Source organism: Solanum tuberosum, unplaced genomic scaffold (genome assembly GCF_000226075.1).
Source record: "Solanum tuberosum cultivar DM 1-3 516 R44 unplaced genomic scaffold, SolTub_3.0 scf00032, whole genome shotgun sequence".
NCBI lineage: Eukaryota > Viridiplantae > Streptophyta > Magnoliopsida > Solanales > Solanaceae > Solanum > Solanum tuberosum.
The window spans coordinates 1733305-1754595 of NW_006238958.1; the positions used below are offsets into that span (position 1 = coordinate 1733305).

Sequence of the window (21291 nt, forward strand, 5' to 3'; positions counted from 1 at the left end):
AAAGTCAGAGAGGAGATAATTTGAAGCAACAACTTTGTATTATGATAGGCTATTAATTATATCAACCTCATTTTTATCGGATGTCCCCGAAGGGACATATCAACCTCATTAAATGTGGTTTTTCTTCAAATTTTATGTAAAAATGAGATGGTTTGTGCATCAAATTATCCTTTCATGATATAACGATATTTGCAAAGATTAATCTAAAGTAAGTACGTATATATACCTCTTCAACCTAAAATTAGAGATTGATTTAATGATTGAGTGAATTTAAGATTCACTTTCAAGTTTAAATCTCAAACACTATATTTTTATTTTCAAATCTCCTTAGTAAATTTTAGTGAAAATAATGAATCCGCCACTGATCCTACATGAATTTTTCAATTTTTACCGTATGTTTCTCTTGCAAGCTACGCATCATTTCAACGTCGCACTTTCATTACTCTTTTTGACTTATATGACTCCTCTTTGTATATATTATTAATGTTCCATTATATTCCCCCCTTAAACCAAATATTACAACCACTTTTTCTTTTTCCCCCTGTTTTTACTTGCTTATCTTTTATTTAATATAATAAAATATCTTTTTTTCCCCTCATTTCCTTTTACTTTAAACTGTATAAATGCTTTTGCTAGTTAGAGTAACTATAATTTATCAAATTGTCATGCAAAAAAAAGACATGATAAACTTAGAGGAGACAATTTTTCTCCTATGAAATTCTGTCTTAGTTTCTTTTTCTGCTTTTTATAAGATTGTCTTTTTGCTTTTTTCATTTTCTTTATATTCAGTGTGTGTTTTTGGGATTTTGAAAGAAAAAAAAAATAAAGCAATGGAGAAAAATTGTGGTTTGAGTCACCTATTCATGACAGTATTTTTGAGTTGTTTCTCTACATTCATGGTGATTCCACCTATGACTGATATTACATTATCAGCCATTTGTCCAGGCCAAGATGAATGTTCACTTGCTATTTACCTCACCGGAGTTCAACAAGCGGTAATCTTTCATCCTCTGAAACAATCTGATTCATCGTTATGAGTAGTATTGTTTTGAACTTGTTGAGATAGCTAGAGTTTGAGTTTAGAGGGATTCAAACATGAAATTTTCGAACAGTCAGTAACGAAGTCAGAATTTTAATTGAAAATGTATCATATGAGAAAGTCAAGAAAATTCACTATATATTTTATGGTTATGTTGCAATAGCATCATGACTACTTTTATCACGATAGAAAATAGTTGAAATTCTTTTACAATTAATTATAATTTGAGATTTTGAATTCGTATATTGATAATTTCTTAATAGAAAGTGTTTTCTCATTCGATGTAAATTAAGATTAGTTGAATTAGTCTAAAGGAAAAAAGAAAAGTTTTTTTTTTATCTCCTTTTCCTTTTTATCAACATTACTTTAATTTGTGGAGTTAAAATCATACTAATACGTATAACCATTTCAAGAAAAAAAAGTAGCAACTAATTTGCTTTTATCATCCATGTGAGTTGTGGCTGTTACTATCAACTTTTTCTACTTATACATAGGGAATCACTTTTAAGATTTGAGTACATAAAAATTATTCACATACAATATTTATATCAAATTAATAAAAATAAGACATACGTCATGCATATACTTTTTTAAAAATATCTTATCACGATTCAGTAATATACATCTCATAAAATAATCAATAATATTTATTCATTGCTTATCTTACAATCAAAGCTATCTCTCTAGAGTTTCTATTAAGTTTGATGGTAAGTTTCACCACAAAATTTTGAGGGGAAAAAACACAAAAATATAAGGAATGTTTGAACGTTTACATATCTATTACACAAGATAGTTGTATACTATTAATATAATTTAACATGTTGTAACAGATTATATCGGCTTTATTTTTCCTGATTATTTCTTAAATATACCTTTTTGCTAACAAAACAACATTAAATTTGTTTCACTATTGGTATAAAAAGGCTAAACTCTAAATAAAATATACTAATATAGTAAGGAAAATGAATGTTGAGTATGAAACTAAGAGAGAAAACTTGAATTGAACATGAAAAAAAGTTGGTAAAAGAAAAAGAAAAAAAAAAGAGAAAAAGGGTAAAGTGAATGCTTTTAATTTGATAGCTAGATAAAGAATCTTAGTACGATGATGATGATTCTTCTTTTCCATTAGGTGATTAAAATTTCGATTGAGTTCTAATTAATTCAGATTTTATATTGCGTAAGGCATATTTATGGACAAACATTCTTTAATCTAAAGGGTAGTTTAGGTGTATTTTTGACACTTATCTTTTTTTTTAATCCAAAATTCGAACGTAAACCTTCAGTTAAACAGTAAGGATCATATATTTACGTTTTTGGACCAGTTCATATAGGAAGTTTCCTTTAAGAAAAAAGTTAAATATATATATAGTCTCTCTATTTTTTTGTATAAGAAGTTTCTTCTTCATTGGCTCTTTAAGAAACTTCCTTTTTAACTTTTTTGATCTGATATTTTTTAGAGTTTATCACTTGTCAGTGAGCAGAGATCTCATGTCAGCTCAATGCTCATGTTATTATTTTTCCTGCTTCCCTCTTAAGCTTCCCTTTGAACTATATATTTAAAAGTCATTCAGGAAAGATATAAGGTATAATAATTTTAGAATAAAATTAGAATTATTTTATCGCACGTTTGGTTGGAAGTACTAAGTAGTCCTTAAATTATTTATCCTCTCATATTTGTCATCGTAATGAGATAAGTTGTCTCATATACATAACAGAATAACTTATGACGGAATAAGTTATTTCGGGATTAATTATCCCAAGACAACTTGTTCCCTACCAAACGACCTTTTACTCTCTCTTTTTAAATGTATTTTTACTTTCCTATTTATATTTTATTTCCAATGGATTTTGGCACTTTTTTGGGGGACTAATTGAAATCAGTTTCTCGACTAATTTGAATTCGTTACGAAGGCTTAATATTGAAAAGAAGATGATATTCACCAAAAGAATTTATTCATTTGGTTCAATTTATATGACACTCTTTTTTTAATCAGTTCCAGAAAAACCACACATTTTTTATATAATTTAGTCACATAACTTCAAACTTCCTATTTCATACCAATTTTTGTGGCTTGTTTTATATTACAAATTTTATAGAAACGCAAACTCGAGATCTCTGATGAATATTTTTGGGCATGGTTTTTTTCACAACATTTCAGATAGTAGGATTGGGATCATTAGTGATGATGCCAGTGTTGGGAAATTTGTCAGACATATATGGGAGAAAAGTCGTGCTTACTCTTCCTATGACTCTTTCCATCTTCCCTTTAGGTAATCTCTACATTTTCTTATTCAGTTTAACTTAATCTAATTATTATATTTCGTATTCTCTTAAATCGAGCATTAAGTACAGAGTTTAAGTTATATGTACTGACGAACGACTTGTTATTGAAATTGCCCTAGCCATACTGGCATATAGCAGGACAAAATACTATTTCTACGCTTACTACGTGCTAAGAACACTCATTGCCATGATTTGTGAAGGAAGTGTTCAATGTCTTGCTCTTGCCTATGTGGTAATTCTCACACTTTAAAACATGAATTTTGTTATCGAATTTTTTTTTTAGATCAAATAGTACTAGTTGGATATACTAAAATTACGCGATTTTTTGTTCATTTCAGGCTGATAATGTTCCAGAAAGTCGTCGTGCCTCTGTTTTTGGAGTCCTCTCAGGGATTGCTTCCTCTGCTTTTGTCTGTGGAAACCTCTCTGCTCGCTTCCTATCCACTGCTTCCACTTTCCAAGTACGCGATATTTTCAACTAGTATGATTTAAGTTATATATACTGATCGTTTAATTTTTGTTACATTGTTGTTAATCGATTGTTACATGTGTGTAGGTTGCTGCAGCAATGGCAGTGATAGCTTTAGTATACATGAAGATGTTCCTCCCAGAGTCGATAACGAAAGGTAACATTTGCTCGAAAAAATCAGAGACTAGTTGTCTATTGGAAAAAGCTCCAAAGAAAGGATTCCAATTTTTCAAGGCATTGCCTTCTTTCAGTGATATGCTCTGTTTGTTAAAGACCAGGTTAGATTAAGACTTGTCTCAATTTTATTTTTTTTATCATTCAATGAGTCGATCAGAGACGAATTCAGGATTTGAAATTTATAGTCATTTTGAATGGACTTTGCAGCTCGACATTTTTACAGGCAGCTATTGTTTCATTCTTTGTCAATGTTGCACAAGTTGGCCTTGAGGCTTCTATACTTGTAAGTTTGATATTGTATCATATGGTACTCCTTTCGTTTCATTTTATATGATGACGTTTTAGCTAACACAAAGTTTGAAAAGAAAAGAAAGACATTCGGCACATAGAGAAAGTACATTTACATATAACTTGTGGTCTATATTTCTATGGCAATAATGACATGTCGTTGAGGGTAAAATGAGTAATTTAAAATAAAAAAAGTCTTCGAACATAGATATATGTCATTCTTTTAGAAATATCTACATTCTTTCAATATGGATTTTTGAACTTCAAAATCTATGCAGTTTTTCTTGAAGGCACAATTTCACTTTAACAAAAATCAATTTGCTGATTTGCTGATAATTTCTGGGATAGCAGGATCCATATCACAGGTAACTTGATTTTATTTTATTTTATTTTTTTATCATTTTTATTTTGTGTATATTCATTTTTTTTTTTCTGATCTTTAATTAGTTTTAAAAATATTCTGATTTCTTTTTGTATTATTGCAGCTACTTCTCATGCCCATATTAGCTCCTGCTTTTGGAGAAGAGAAACTGCTTTCTATTGGCCTCTTCTTCAGTTGTCTTCATGTACAAAACAAATTTATCTACATATACTTAACTACATTGCCCGTCCGTTTCAATTTATTTGTTTGATTTTGACTTGACACTGAATTTAAGAAAGTAAAGAAAACTTTTGAATCTTGTGATATTGAACACGTCAGGTAGAAAGTTAGAATTTTAAGTTGTCAAAAAAGGAAAGTAAGACAAACAAATTGAAACAGATGGAGTATATGTTTTTAAGCTATTCAGAAACTTTGTTTTAGTACTGATGTTGTCTCCAAATTCAATTGCAGATGTTGCTTTACAGCATTGCTTGGTCCTCTTGGGTAGGTCCCTCACCTCTTTACTACTCCTATGTTGTTCGGTTTCTTCAAAAACACAGTAGCACTCATGTCAGATTCTTTATTTTTGGAGAATCTGAAATGAGTGTTACAACATTTTTAAAGGATCCGAGCAACATGACTTTCTCTCCTTCATGCTCCAATAACTTGTATATGAATGATGTGTTTCTAACAAGTCAAATCCATGCAGGTCCCTTATGCTTGTGCCATGATCTCAATTTTGTCTAATTTTGCAATGCCATGTGTAAGTTCATTTGAATATAATCCATCTCTTGTTCATTAGTTATAAACATCAAAAATTGACAAAAAGGTTTATACTTAAATACAGTTAAAGAGCATTGCATCTAAGCAAATTGGGCCAAATGAGCAGGTACATATTCAACAATCACTACTAAGTTTGTTTGGTTTAGCTTTAGGCCACTAATTTTATTGAGCTGCCTCTGACAACAACTAATTTTACTTTAATTTTTCCCTTTTAGGGAAAAGTCCAGGGATGCATCACAGGCATAAGTTCATTTGCAAGCGTAGTTTCTCCACTAATTTTTAGTCCTTTAACAGGTAACTAAATAAGTCCTCTTTCTTTTGTTCTGTCAATTCTCTGTTGTTACATTTTTCGAACTTAGGTCAACTTAATCTGATAATATCGTTTCATTCCAGCTTTATTTCTATCGCAAAATGCCCCGTTCCATTACCCGGGATTCGGTTTAGCTTGTGCTGCATTTGCATCAGTAAGCACTTTCTCATAATTCATAATTCAATTTTTTTTTAAAACTATGTTGCAATTACTTATATTATATGATTGAATTATATTGCAGATGCTAGCCTTCATTCAGAGTCTTATGATAAAGCCTGATGAAAATGTAACCAATTGGAGTGTAAATGATTCAAATTTAGCAGAGCCATAGCCCATAGCCATGATTGGAGTAAATTGATTGTATATAGTATATAGTCTCATGCAATTAGTACTTTGAAGCCAAAAATTAGTTACTTGAGGCTTTTGCTAATAGGATATTAAGAATGTATTGAAATGTATGATAATCCAAGTAGATATATTGAAGGTTCTTTAGTATATAGGATCCACTATTTCTTTTATTTTTCATGAAATATTTGTAATTTATCAAAACATCATGAATGTCGTAGAATATCTTTGAATGGAACATGTTTCCTTAATTCTCCTTGATAATACTATTTATTATTTATTTTTTGATTTGTCATTCGTTATTTGTTAACAACTTCAATAATTTCTTTTACTTGAATATGATATTTTAAATATATATAAATCTTTATTTGTAGGAATTGATGAAGTATAATGTTTAGTGAGTAGGTGTAACTGTTCTTTTCTGAAAATTGTGATTCTATCCGTGTGTACTAGACAATAGATTTAATTAATATCGATATAAAAATAAATGTGGTTCCACATAACTTATGATTTGAAAAATTCTCTATCTAATCTTTAATAGTGAAATCAATGAAATGGGGCCGTATGAAGTGACATGGATATATAAAATTCATTGACTCGCCTCTACAGAAGGTGGGTGGGAATCAAGAGAAGGAAGAATTCATTTTCAATTATTCTAAGTCTGACATAGTCTAGTCAATTAGATAATTAAACTTATGTATTTTGAACTATGTAAACTTAATCTTTTTTTTAAAGCGGATGAGATACGATTTTGTTATGTAAAAGATTGAGTTCAACCCACGATGAGTTATTATGAATAAATACCCATTTGGTAACAATAGAAATTACTACCCAAAAAAAAATTGAAAGTAGAAACAGATATAATAAAAAAGGGCAAAACAGTCTGATGCACAAAGAATCTCACAATCATGCATGGGGAAAGAGTCGCATTTTAAGGAGTGTGAGATAAATTATCCAACATTAGCAACTTCTTTCACAACTCAAACTCGTAATCTATAGATCACATACAAATAATTTATCGCTATTTCAAGACTTCTTTTCATAAACAAATACGACATTAGTATATAGTAAAAAGAAATATTGGACGCCTTGTTTTGGTCGTTTCGTGACTTGCGAGGATTAACTTGCTTAATTTATAAATTAAGTAATGACAATTAACCGATTGACCACATAAGTGTTAATTTGTGCACAACATTCAAAAACAAGTTATCTTGGAATTTTGGATAAATAGAAAACAAAGTTGTTGTTGTTTTGTTGGAACTAGAGAGAATCAAATAATCTTTATATATATATATATATATATATATATATTATGAAAAAATCTTTTTGGTCAGAATGATATTTTATCTATGTTATTTTACCTTTTTAAACATTTTACCCTTTTAACTTTAATATATTTTAACTAAAAAATGAAAAAACAATCAGTTTATTTTAAAATTTAAAAAATGTTATAGTTTTTTAATTTTCTACCCAAATTTTCTGGTCATTTAGCACTTCCCTATATATATATATAAAGATTGTTCGTGAAACTAAATGCGTGTAAAAAGAATATACAGATTAATTTGTGAGAAAATTATATATTATTTCTGTCTAACAATACTTGTCAACTATTGATTCTGCACACTTCTTAAGAAACTATAAATAGAAGGAGGGTAATTTTACTATATCACCCTTTGAATGTAATAAATATAATGTCTGAAAATGTAATAGAAAAATAGCTACAATTAATGATAAGGATAAATTAGGAACTAAGTATAAAATCATCATTGATTTCATAAAATGGACAAATATTGTTGGACATCCAAAATAATAAAGTGAACAACTATTGTTGAGAGAGTAGTAATTTAAGAAACGTTAATAGTGTGATACTATTATTCAAAAAAGAATATTAATTTAAGAAACATTAATTTGTCTAAATAATATGCCTATTTTAAAACATTTCAAAATTGAACATTGATATATAATTTAAGAAACATTAATTTGTCTCAAAAAAATTTCTTGTGTACTATAATTTGTTTTGATGTGGCCTCAAAAAAATTTGCTTGTGTTCTATAATTTGTTTTGGTATGGCCATGGCTAAAGAGAGGAACATTTGTTTTTGGATTATATGCAAAAGGCATAACAAAAGTAAACGCATAAATGCAAACTTTCGAAATCTATTGGTTTATTTATTCCCTATCGTCCATTTTATTTATCATATTTTCTTCACATTTTAAGAAAATATTAACTAAAAATAATCTAATTATTCTTGATTTTATTAATATTATTTTCTTTTTTCTTCATATTTATGGAGCAGGGATAAAAATAACAATTATCAATTTATTATATCTTCCGACTCTTAAAAATAACAATTAACTACATCTAAAATTGCAAGAAACTTTGAATTGGACGTATTCATCTTTTTTTATTTCGATAAACATCTTATCCATTATTTTAGCTCAATTACATAAATACGACAATTAAAATGCAAGAAACTATAAATTGGACGTATTCATCTTTTCTAATTTTGATAGGCATCCTAACCATTATGTTAGATCAATTACATAAATACAACAATTAAAATGCAACAAATTTTAAATTTGACGTATTCATCTTTTCTAATTTTGATATGCATCCTACCCGTTATTTTAGATCAATTACATAAACACGAAGACTAAAATGGATCGAAGAAATATCTAGTAAAGGACATTTTTGGAATTTAATCCTTCCAAACAAAAATAAGAATTTTGGGGCCAATTGACCAAACTTAGCATTGAACACGGAAAATAGCCACGTGTAATACTATTTATTGCAATCTTCAAAGTCCAACGCTTCGAACGTGTGCTCCATTTCTCTCACAATGTATTAATTTGCTGATTTTCTGTTTCTTCTAACCACCACCTTTCTACTTTTTTCCACCACCGTTGGCTACGGCGGAGACACCAATTTTTGTTCATTTTTTTCCTTCCCGTCGGTTAAAAACTCCGCCATAGCCGGCGGTTACACGATTCACCTTTCAACTTTTTATTTATCACATTGCCTCATTTTTTGTGTGGGTAAATTTGTATATATATATATATATATATATATATCAATGGCAGATGAGAATTGTGAAAATGTGGTATATCTTCATGGAGACTTTGATTTGAAGATTATAGAAGCTCGAAGGTTACCTAACATGGATTTAGTAACCGAACGTCTCAGTCGATGCTTTACAGCTTTAGATATCTGTCGGAAACCGTTTACTCGCCGGAGAAGGAAAGGTCATCACCGGAAAATCATCACTAGTGATCCGTATGTTACGGTTTGTTTAACCGGCGCTACTGTAGCGCGTACGCGCGTGATATCGAATTGTCAGGATCCTGTTTGGAATGAGCATTTTAAAATCCCGCTTGCTCATCCTGTTTCAGTTGTAGAGTTTCAGGTTAAGGATAATGATGTTTTCGGTGCGGATTATATCGGCGTTGCTACCGTGCCGGCTGAGAAGATCAAGTCTGGTGAGCTAATTGATGATTGGTTTCCTATAATTGGACCTTATGGAAAACCTCCAAAGCCTGATTGTGCGATTCGGCTGCAAATGAAATTCATCCATTGTGATGGTAATCCGGCGTATAACAGCGGTGTATCAGAAGATTGCGGCCTGAAAGCGAGTTATTTCCCAGCGAGGCACGGAGGATCTGTTACTCTGTATCAGGACGCGCACGTGCCTGACGGAATGTTGCCGGAGATCAAATTGGATGATGACAAGATATTCGAGCATAGCAAGTGTTGGGAAGATATATGTCATGCGATATTGGAGGCACATCATTTGGTGTACGTGGTAGGGTGGTCAATTTTTCACAAGGTGAAGCTGGTTAGGGAGCCAAGTAAGCCGTTGCCAAGCGGCGGAGATTTGACACTTGGAGAGTTGCTTAAGTACAAATCGGAGGAAGGTGTGAGGGTATTGCTGTTGGTTTGGGATGATAAGACTTCTCACAGCAAGTTCTTCATTCAAACGGTATGATATTTGCTCCTTTATGGATAATCTTATGGTGATGATTTTCAATTTGATTAATAGATTGTGCAACTTGGTATTATATAGCATTAGACTAGTTGGTGAGGCACATTATAATAATCTACTTTAATATGCTTTCCTTCTTGGAACTTTATATGTTTGTTGGGATCATGTAGATTGTACAGTGATAGAATTCTCTCTCACTCTTTTCCCTTTTTGAATCTTTGTTCCTATTCATTTTGGGGAAAAAATAATTTAGGCTGTATCTTTCCTCTCCTAACATGGAAACTTAAAAATCCTGATCTTTTCTTGGTATCATAGATGGATGAACAAATGAATTCTTTCATTGCGGCTGATAACTATGCTAGGTCTAGGGCTCTGCAAAAGTACATGCCAATTATAACTTTATTTTTACTTTTTAAACCAACCAGAAAAAGAGGGAAATACCGTGATTTCCCATTTTGGAAGTTGTTAAATGGAGTAATGGACTATGATATAGGTCAAAGATCTAGAGGCTTATGAAGATTGACACATCGTGTATTGTGAGTTCATGAAGCAGTACCAACTTTATAGGTGCTTGGCTTCATCCGTTGGAGGGCCTGATTTTCCCTAAGCTTACACTTCTCGATATTTTTGGCACTACCTTTATGCCTTCAACAAGAATTGTTCTATGGAGGACACTTATTACCCTCATGCACTTTTGAAACTTGATGGTATTACTGGACACCTTTCTTGAGCGCATTTAAAGCTCTTCTTAAGTCTATCCCCATAGCCTGTTCTGTAAGAGACCTCAATAACCATTTTGTTGAGCTTTCCTGTTTCTGTGTGCAGTACCAGCTTAATATGATGTCAAACTGTGTTTGAAGTTTGTTAGGTGGTAGTCTACCTCATGGAATGAGTGGATTGTAAAGGTAGAATCTTTTATAGCTAGAAGATTACTGGTGCTTGTTTCAAAAAAAGTTTTTAAAAGCCTCTCAAGAATATATACTTTGACGAATGATCTACGGCAGCTGAATGGGGCCTTTCAAGGGACATAACTGAATCTCAGACTGTGGGGCTCTGTAGCCTTTCATGTGACTTACCCCTGCGCATCTACAATGCCTTGCTTTTCTTAATATTTGAATTAGTTGTGTAAGATCTTAACTTAATTGCATTTATTATTCTTTTAGCAATTTTCGTGTAGTTGATAGTCTTTTGATACTGTACTTCTGATTCAATAAGCACCAAATTGCGCAGGATGGAGTGATGCAAACTCATGATGAAGAAACTCGGAAATTTTTTAAGCACTCATCTGTCAACTGTGTGCTGGCACCTCGTTACGCGAGCAGTAAGCTAAGCATTTTCAGGCAACAGGCATGCTTCATACCATACCAATATTTCGTTTTCCTTGAGTAGATGATAGTCTGATTATGGATGATTTCTGGCTTTTAAGTTCAAGGGACAATTTTCATGCCTGAAAACTCAAAATTATTGATCTTTGTGGCAAACTGCTGCCTCTTTGACCATGGTATCATGTCTAAGACCTACAATAAGAAAATTTTCATTCCTTATCTGAGATAGGAGATGTAGAGAGACCTACATGGAAAAAGTAATTTAACTTTTTCAAAAATTTACTTTAAAATGTAACGAAGAAAAGCATAGCCATAAATATTCAACCTATATATCAATCACTTGTAAGATGTGCTTGTGTATGTGTTTTACATTATTTCTGTGAAAATACTTGCGTCCTATGCAACAGGTGTGCCTCCTCACCTTTTAGACATATAATCACCTTTCTATGATCTTGCATAAGATCGCTCCCTCCAAAGACCTGACAAACTATACAAGTTCCTTTTCATTTAAACCATCCAAATAACTTACATTTCTGTTGATATGATATCCAGGTGGTTGGAACCCTTTATACGCACCATCAGAAGTGTGTGATTGTGGACACACAAGCCAGTGGCAATAACCGAAAGGTTTCAGCTTTCATTGGCGGTCTAGACCTCTGTGACGGGCGTTATGATACACCTGAGCATAGATTATTCCGTGATCTTGACACAGTCTTCAAGGATGATTATCATAATCCAACATTTAGTGTGAGTATTGTTTATTGTTGGTCTAGACCTCTGTGATGGGAAATATATAACACCTGAGCATACATTCTTTTAGTAATCTCAACCTGCCAAAATATAACATATAGGCAATTCAAAAAATCTGTTTTTTTTAAGCAGTTGATATTTTAGTTTTCAGTTATCTTTTTCTCTTGCAAGCCTATAAAAATGATGACACACTTGTTCTCTGAACTAATGTTGTTCCTCTCTATCCGACCCTCATGTATTGACCTGGTGTCAAGTTTTTTTTCCCGACTGATGTTTTGGGATTTTCCTGGCAGAGATATAATTTTGTCTTTTCGATAGGCAGGAACCAAGGCGCCTAGACAGCCATGGCATGATTTGCATTGCAAGATCGAAGGACCTGCCGCATATGATGTACTCACAAACTTTGAGCAGCGGTGGAGAAAAGCCACAAAATGGTCAGAGTTTGGAAGACGTTTGAAAAAGATATCTCATTGGCACGACGATGCTTTGATCAAAATAGAAAGAATTTCTTGGATTACAAGTCCTTCCTCCTCTGTTCCAAATGATGACCAATCTTTGTGGGTTTCCAAAGAAGACGATCCTGAAAACTGGCATGTTCAGGTTCGTAGGAACTAACGTTTTTCTTCACAAAGGAAAATATTGAGTCATTGATTAGATTTAACTAAGTTACAGCTAACACTATGTTGTTTGAATGCTTACAGGTCTTTCGATCTATTGACTCAGGGTCCTTGAAAGGATTTCCAAAAGATGTTCTTTTGGCTGAATCACAGGTGCATACTCTCGTAGCTTCTTGTTTCTTGAAGTCCATACTGAAAGTTGAATGTCACATGCCATCTTTATATAACGTTGGTTTTGAATTTGCTTAACTTTCTAAAAGGTCCTTGACATTTTTCATTGCAGAACCTTGTCTGTGCAAAAAATTTGGTGATTGATAGAAGCATCCAGATGGCATATATTCAAGCAATTAGACAGGCACAGCATTTTATCTATATTGAAAATCAATATTTCCTTGGGTCATCATATGCTTGGCCTTCATACAAAGAAGCAGGTTTATCATCTTTATTCGGAATGATTGTTGTTCCTAATCTAATTTAGCATCATTTATCTTCTTCTGTGCTTTTGGATTGTCAAAGGAAAGAAAGAACCATAACTGCCTTGAGATATAATACAAATCCAATGTCTCTGACTAATGGAGGTTTTTCTCATTTTATGTTTGGTTGGGTTAAAGAGGAGGGTTAGGTGGAAGGTGAATAAGATGGATTGGAAGGATCATTTACCTTGTTTAATCATATGAATAAATAACAGGGTAAAGTAAATTTGTAGGCCATGGTACCCTGCTACTTCAGAAGTTGTGATGCCTTCAGTTTTGGAGAGAAATATTGTGATTTTGATCACAAATAGTTAAATTACCCTCATGATTCAAATCCCCCTCTTCATAAAAAGATAGGTGATTTCTTCCCATTTGTTTACGCATTGGTGGATAGAGTTAGTTGGTACTTGTGCTGGTGAGGTACCAGAGGATTAGTCAAGATTTTTACTTGTACATTCATTTAAACTTAATATGGAGAATAACCCCTTTTAAGTGAACAATGGTAATCCACTTCTTTCCCCTACATTTTAACCAAACAAAGTGTTAAAGACATACTATGAGTCGAAATTCATCATTGCATGCCTATTGTTTTTTCACCCAATAATGTCCATTAACATGAATCATATTAGAAAAACATGAATCATCTCTACTCAAGGAGTTGTACCTTAATGAGGCTGTTTGGTCACCTAGACTACGCCAGTGAAGAGCGGTTTCCTTGGTTCTGTGTGCAACTCTTTTTGGCTCCATCTTTTTTTGTTCCCTCACAAGTGTTTGCTTGTACTTTAGGTGCTGATAATTTAATTCCCATGGAGCTTGCATTAAAAATAGCCAGCAAAATTCGGGCAAAAGAGCGATTTGCTGTTTATATTGTCATTCCAATGTGGCCCGAGGGAGTCCCCACTTCTGCCTCAGTGCAAGAAATTCTGTATTGGCAGGTTATGCAGCATACTATTCTTTAAATGTCAGCATTGTGTGTACTTCTTGAGTATTGTAATCAATAAAATAAGAATGTGATTTAACTTGATTGATGAAAAGAGTGATACACATTGTTCAACTTTTCAGATTACAGTGCATGATTTGGTATTTCTTGCCCCTAACACGGGGATAAGTGAGCGAAATGTGATAATCTAATTAGTTTGGTGGATAATTGAATATTTTGAGAATATATCTACTTGTAGAGGTCCTCCTTTAAGTTTGGTGCTCCTCCTCTTTTAGTTGTTTCTCTGTTTTTTCTTCTCTTTTGGATGTGATCAACACTTTCTTAGTTCTATTGCCATTTCCAAAAAAGAAAAGAAAAAGTCCTTTTTGTTGCTGAAGGCTACTGACAATTCCATTACAGTTCTTGTACTTCAGTTTTACTTCGTTTAATATGTTGAGTTTGTTGTAGTTTGATGCCAGCAACGGGTGATATGCCTATCAAAGATTATTCTCAGTTACTAAGAGACTATCTCTTTTGCTGCTATTCTCATTATTGTGTTTCTCTTGCAGAGGCAAACTATGAAAATGATGTATGGAATCATCGCTCAAGAGCTAAAATCTTCTCAACTTCAAGATGTACAACTTTCTGACTACTTAAACTTCTATTGTCTGGGCAATCGAGAAGAATTACGTGGAGAATCAAAGTCTAACTATGCTTCAAATGGCGATTTGGTAGGAATCTTTATTCTCATTATATCTGCTAATTGTTATGCTACCCTTTCGCTAAACAATGCTTTAAAATCTACCTGATGTTTTTTGGAATTAAATGTGGTTCGATATACTTAAGGATACCCTCTTTTCCTTCAGTTCGGCTACTTGTCTAACTATATGTGCTTGACTGTGAATTTCTGATCATTGAAACAATCTTTTAAGCAAAAGTTTGAAACGTGTTTGTCACTTTATATACTCTGTACGCACAAGTATCTATGCTAGTTTTCTGGATTAAAAGAAATAAAACTATTCTAACTAGTGAATGGAACATTGGAACTAGATTTACTTTTCTGTAATTTGATCATTTCATGACATTGGCTGAGTCACATCAAGTCATCTGTACTACATTATAAACCAAGAGAATATCTTTAACAACATTTGACAAGTTATAGGAACTGCCTCTCAAATATTTCCGAAGAACTAATAGAGTAGCACAGTAGTATTTGGATCTATTTTTTCTTTTGTATGTTAAATATGATAGAAGTACACCAAATTGGTGTGATTTACAAAAGAAATCACAAAAGATTCAGATATGGTTGTATGAATCTTTTGAAAATCCTACACTATTTCATTATAGATATCCTTGTATGTCCTTTTCTTACTTGAGCCGAGGATCTACCGAAAAGAGCCTCTCTACCTTCACAAGTTAGGGGTAAGGCTGTGTTGTTGTTGTTGTTATAGATAGACTTGTAAGTGCACATAATGATGAGGACTAATTTTGCCATGAAACTGCCATCAGATTTCAGCTTCACAGAAATTTGGACGGTTTATGATTTATGTACATGCCAAGGGGATGATAGTGGATGATGAGTATGTCATTTTAGGATCTGCCAATATTAACCAAAGATCTATGGCTGGTTCAAGAGACACAGAGATAGCTATGGGTGCATATCAACCTCATCACACTTGGGCTATGAAGAAAAGGCATCCACATGGCCAGGTCCGTGAATCTCCTTCCCCTAATAAAGCAAACTAGAACATTATCATTTTGATCAAAACTATCAAATCTTAACCAATAGCAGGAAATTTTTTGTTAATCATGCTACCATGTCTATAAAAGGATCTTCTTGACAACTACAACTACATGAAGAGGCGGATAGATCTTCTATTTGATGTGTTGAACTGAACTCAGTATTTTCAACACTGAACTTAGATATTGATGTGAAAAAAAATCAGTAACATTGCAATAAATATTACCTTCTAAACACCTAAATGCTGAAATCACATTTGAATTCTGGATCCGCCTTTGGCTGCAGGTATATGGTTATAGAATGTCTCTATGGGCAGAGCACATGGGCAAGTTAGACGATATCTTCACAAAGCCAGAAAGTTTGAACTGCGTGAAGCATGTAAATGAGGTTGCTGAAGATAACTGGAATAGATTTACAGCTGACGAATTCAAACCTTTACAAGGTCATCTTCTCAAGTATCCAGTCCAAGTAGGTACTGATGGGAAAGTAAATTCCTTGCCTGGTCATGAATATTTTCCTGATGTTGGTGGTAAAATACTAGGAGCTCGAACCAATCTTCCTGATGCTTTAACCACATAACTCTTCCCGTCTTCCGGTTTTGTAAATTAAACCAATTTCTTATAGAATTGGTGAGAATAATTATCAGAATTCCAACTCAGTGAGCAAGAACTATATCATCTTGGTTGCTGTCGAAGATGTGCATCGTGTTCACTAATGTTATACCATTCTTTGTTGTATTAATCATGTAATAAATATCTTGTTCATGATGATCTCAAGAATCTCTCCAAATGTACAGTTAACTTTAAAGATATATAATTTCAACAGATGCAGAGTGAAAATTTTCGGCCATTTGCTGTTATCTAATTTCCGTCTCTTCTATATCTCTTTCTACTATGAGAATGATATTTTTATTCTTTAGTTTCATTGCTGTGAATACGGATAAGTTCATACAGGTTAGGAGATACTATGTTGCTCGGATTCTCCAAAAAGGCTCTACTTTTGGATGTTGCCAATGAAGACAACTGAAACGGTATGTTGTTTACCATCAGGAGAAAGGTTGAAATTTTTTGTCTTACAAAAGCAACATTACAGTCCAAAAAAGCTGGTATTAATCACAAAATGACATTACATGGATAAATATGCAACTTTAATTTCCTGAGTTTTCATTACACCTCAAAAAGAGAAGGGCAATACTAAAAGGAAAATGTTGAAATTGATGGGAACTCAAATCAACTTTTACATAACAGAGAGGTGAGAAAATTAGTTAACAGTAACTTTGCCAACCATTCCAGCTCCCTGGTGAGGTGCACAGTAGAAAGTGTAAGTTCCTTTCTCACTCAAAGTGACACTGTATGTCTCTCCTGCTGCATTCAGAAGATCCTCTTCAGCCATGGAAATCTTACTTGCATCTACACCAGCTGGGATTTCATCCTCATCGAATACGACGTTGTGTGGGAACCCTGCATTGTTCTTGAATGTAATTTTCTCACCAGCGCTAACGCTGAAGTTTCCAGGAATAAAAGCAAGACTCCCATCATCACCACCAAGCAACACATCAAGTGCCATGGCATTGCTAGCAAGCATCGCGCTAACAGTGGTGGCAGCAACAACAGCACCGACATCTTTCAAAGACGCCTTCACGGTCAATCTGGCAGCTGGGGCAGCTGCCACCTTGGCGGATGAGCCGGTGCTAACTCTGGAAGATGAGGAAGCACCAGCCTTGAGGCCAGTGAAAGATGGAATAGCAACAGCAGCAGAGGTAACAGTGGCCATTGTTAATAGGTATGATTGTTGTTGTTGTTGCTTTTGTGATTGAAAAATTGGAATCAAGAAAAGGGGAGTAGGGGTTGATGGGGTTTTAATATGTGAGGTTGTAGATAGAGTAGTGAAGGAAGAGGTTGATTCTTTGTATAAATGAGTGGTGGTGTATACTCTGATCAAAGGATGGACAGTTATCTGCTGTGAAAGAATGCTATTGGTTGATATGGATTATATATCCTATGACGTGTATATGTTTATCTAAAGATGGAAATTGAAGGGCTACAATTATATTGAATCACAAAAAGTTTAAACTAGTACAAGACTGAAAATAAAAATTTCAATACGTAGATTTTCCATTATGTGGCTCTATAGAAGGTCACAATTCTTTATTTTTTTCCCTTTGAGAGATGCAGACATGTAATTTATGATAGGTTTAAGATGCGTTTTTGACTTGAATTATATATCTATAGTTAAAAGAAGTTTAATTATGTTAATGGAAAATACTCAATGTCATTATCGGTTATTTTGTGGTATGGAATGAGACACGATTAATTAACCAAAGCACACACAAAAGGAGATATTTCAAAACAAATATACCCTCGTATACAAAAAACAAAAATATAACTTAACTAGTATACTCTAGTAAGTAAAAATATAAGTCTAAATTTATCTATTATGGAGTAGTACATTGCTTAAATTTTCCCCTCAATTAATCTAAAAATCCTTTTAACACTATGAACACAAAATATCTCATGTTAGCAAAAGAAGCTACCCTAATGTAAGCACTAATAGTTGCTTCTACGACTCAAACTTCTGACCTATAGATCAAACGGAGACAACTACATTATTTAATATGGGGTTCTTTACATGAAGAGAGGACTAACCTGCAAAGTTTCCACAAATTTGATGCTCCATGCATTGACATAGAATAAGCCATAAACATTAGCAAATGCAAACTCATATATATATATTTATGCTTCTTGTAGGGTACTCTAATGTACTACCCTTATTTCTGTTGTACTGCAATTGTACTAAGTAGTTTTTGGTACAAGCCTCAAGCCCTATTCCATCTAATTCTGCTTTACAACTCTAATTCAAAATATCTAAGTGCATATCTTGAGTGAAGGTTTCATACTTAAGTATACACAGAGCAACAGAAAATGAAAACCCCCAAATATTAAACACAAAACAGAAGATTTAGATAGAATAAGGATCTTTCCTTTTTTATGCCTATATTGTTAGTATAAACGCTAGGTGACTTCTGCCCACATGATAACTCTTGGTGAACAGCATTATGCCGTTACCCGATGCTGATGGAAAGTAAATAGTCGAGGTGCACCCTCAAGTTGCCCCGTTATATATGTAATAAGATCATCCTGAGTTATCTGAATGATTGATCTAAGAGGGAACATCGCTATACAGAGAGTAGTAGTGATGACAAATGAGGAGACTCTAGCCCAATTTCCATAACTTCTCAAGACCAGGGTAGGAGGAGAAATTAGAAGCAATGACACGAGATAACGACTATAGCCATGTCTCCAAACACCGTGAACACTTCAAGAATGTAGCATTCAGCTACACTCACACAATAGTGTGTCCTCCATGTCTTATATCAACACATACAGTTTTGAATGTCTAAGATGTACAAATGCCTTATAAATGTTCTCATGATGTTTACATATCCTAAAGATAACATTTATCTAAATGCTTTCATAATGCCTATAGAAGATGCTTTCACTTACAATCGAGATTTACAAATGTTGCTAAAGATAACATTTATATTGGCCCATGAGCCCAACGGCTAGATAGTCAAGCCACCCCCACTAAAATGGGGCAAAGGTGCTCAATTGAGTCTCCCGCTTAACCAGGACAAGAGACTCAAAGATAGTGTTATATACAGAACAACATCAATCCATGCGGCAATTGTGCACAGATCAAATCATAAACTAGACAGAAGCAACTGCCAACTTAATGGGATTTAACTGTTGTACAATCCTATGGACGAATGAGAGACAGATGAGAATGGCATATTCTCTCTACTCTCTTCAACATAAGATGAAATAGGTATAAATCAGCTTATCTTCCTTCTACGGTAACAGTAAGGATGAGCTTAGTGCAAAGGACCATTAACCTCACTGCAGAAGCGAATTCAAGTTTAAGTTTGTGGGTTCCTACAATGTCCTCAAGTTAATATACAATAATAGTTGGGTCCACATTCAAATATTTATCGATATCTAGTGAAATCGTAATACATATAGAGAGCTTGTGCAGAAGCTACTGTGTTCACTTGATGAACCCCTAGGTTCCCATTTAGATCCGCCCCTAAACCTCAGGCCAAGTCACCTAAGTGGTAAGTAGGAAAAGCCACTATCTGACCTTCAAATGAAGTGCCAGCAACACACTTCCTTCAATCAAAACCAAAATCAAGCAAGGTTCCATTCTGGATAAGTAGCTTATCCAAAAGATTCCCTAATATAACCAACTGGCTTACATCGCATCGCCCGTCATGCTCACTGGCTTGCTTGTAAAAGTAAAACAATAAATTCCAGCTCAAAAGGTTGACAGCCCTTGAATCTAGAGCTGTTTTTCATTCCAACCAAGTTACTACTCGATTTCCCAAGTTCACAACAGGCATATAATGTCAAGATGAACCAGCAAAAAAACATAAACTCTGGCATGATAGTACAGAGGTGCAAAAACGCTTTGCTTTGTTCAATAAAGCCAAAAGGGAAGAAAGGGGTAGGAACAATCTAGTTTAGGAAGGGCACTGAAGATATCATGGAGCTAGTTTATCTCATTTCTGACTCTTACAGGGGCACTGAAGTAACCATCTCTGTTACTTCCCCCCTATGGACCACATTATTCACCCAAACCAACCATAGTGTATAAAAATATGAAAATAAAAAGGAATTTGCAGAGTTAGTAAGCACATGAAAACAAAAGCGAAAAAGTGGCTGGCATTTTGACATCCTAGCCCCAAACGAAGCAGTATAGAGAGGATATCCTTCAGTGAGATTGTGATTAGAAAATATTGAATAAATTCATCACATATATAGAACCCAGCAGCACAAACGTATACGCAAACATCAATAAGCACAGGCACTTATCCAAACAAATTCCATAATGGAAATCACCAGATTCAAGACCCAACCAAGATAAGACATACCAATATGCATATTCAATTATTAACAGTCATAACTCATATAAACAGGGTATACTTGTTATTTACAGTCATGTGATGAGAGAAACTGCCTAATAGAAGCAAGGGAATGTATAACACTCTAATTTTTACACATCCTTCTATCAGACCTTAAAAAAGCGGAAAGACGTCGTCGTTGTCATCATCCATATCAAGATACTTGAAGCCAATATCATTGTCTGAATTTGGATTGAAGTCGGGACTCACGTAGCATTTCATCTCATGAAACAGGTTCAAATTATCCACAAGCTTGTGAAATACATTGCATCCACAACACTGCCAAAACAAGAAACCAAATAAATTAGCTTATATGCCAAGCGGGAGGGAATGCTAGACATTTGGCAGTTCATCCTCCGACTAAGATAAAAGATTCCATTGAAGCGGCTAATCCCAGGCATATTGTATGGACATTTTGTCACACAAATTGCATAATATCATAAATAGCCACCCCAGGTATTACCCAGCCCCCGC

General features: G+C 33.7%; 4 protein-coding genes across 4 annotated transcripts in view; 2 read left to right on the top strand and 2 right to left on the bottom strand.

Moving 5' to 3' along the window:
• Positions 1-561: 561 nt before the first annotated feature.
• Positions 562-6208, top strand: LOC102583153 (tetracycline resistance protein, class A-like). Its single transcript, XM_006342025.2, has 14 exons — positions 562-995; positions 3199-3310; positions 3443-3555; positions 3662-3784; positions 3880-4070; positions 4177-4252; positions 4536-4622; positions 4743-4823; positions 5090-5122; positions 5328-5381; positions 5466-5507; positions 5617-5695; positions 5795-5865; positions 5953-6208. The coding sequence occupies exons 1-14, from the start codon at positions 831-833 to the stop codon at positions 6040-6042; spliced, it is 1317 nt and encodes a 438-aa protein (XP_006342087.1). The 5' UTR covers positions 562-830; the 3' UTR covers positions 6043-6208.
• A 2653-nt stretch (positions 6209-8861) lies between these two features.
• On the top strand, positions 8862-16719 carry LOC102583483 (phospholipase D delta-like). Its single transcript, XM_015306428.1, has 10 exons — positions 8862-10032; positions 11266-11382; positions 11913-12107; positions 12429-12710; positions 12812-12880; positions 13011-13158; positions 13987-14135; positions 14689-14850; positions 15629-15829; positions 16146-16719. Exons 1-10 carry the CDS (start codon positions 9130-9132, stop codon positions 16437-16439), a joined length of 2520 nt encoding a protein of 839 aa, XP_015161914.1. The 5' UTR covers positions 8862-9129; the 3' UTR covers positions 16440-16719.
• Positions 16720-16946: 227 nt separating this feature from the next.
• LOC102583807 (plastocyanin, chloroplastic) lies at positions 16947-18429 on the bottom strand. Its single transcript, XM_006342026.2, has one exon. The coding sequence runs from the start codon at positions 17631-17633 to the stop codon at positions 17121-17123; it is 513 nt and encodes a 170-aa protein (XP_006342088.1). The 5' UTR covers positions 17634-18429; the 3' UTR covers positions 16947-17120.
• Positions 18430-20805: 2376 nt separating this feature from the next.
• The window catches only part of LOC102584137 (uncharacterized), a 2797-nt gene continuing 2311 nt past the window's right edge, over positions 20806-21291 (bottom strand). Inside the window, 1 exon segment of the mRNA NM_001288042.1 lies at positions 20806-21096. Within this exon segment, the coding sequence (NP_001274971.1) occupies positions 20932-21096 (165 nt within the window). The 3' untranslated portion in view covers positions 20806-20931.

Coding starts and splice junctions, on each gene's coding strand:
- LOC102583153 (XM_006342025.2), top strand. CDS start 831: ATGGAGAAAAATTGTGGTTTGAGTCACCTATTCATGACAGTATTTTTG. Junction 3,311..3,442: donor TCTTTCCATCTTCCCTTTAG/GTAATCTCTACA, acceptor AAATTGCCCTAG/CCATACTGGCATATAGCAGG. Junction 3,785..3,879: donor CCACTGCTTCCACTTTCCAA/GTACGCGATATT, acceptor ACATGTGTGTAG/GTTGCTGCAGCAATGGCAGT.
- LOC102583483 (XM_015306428.1), top strand. CDS start 9,130: ATGGCAGATGAGAATTGTGAAAATGTGGTATATCTTCATGGAGACTTT. Junction 11,383..11,912: donor TAAGCATTTTCAGGCAACAG/GCATGCTTCATA, acceptor TATGATATCCAG/GTGGTTGGAACCCTTTATAC. Junction 14,851..15,628: donor ATGCTTCAAATGGCGATTTG/GTAGGAATCTTT, acceptor AACTGCCATCAG/ATTTCAGCTTCACAGAAATT.
- LOC102583807 (XM_006342026.2), bottom strand. CDS start 17,633: ATGGCCACTGTTACCTCTGCTGCTGTTGCTATTCCATCTTTCACTGGC.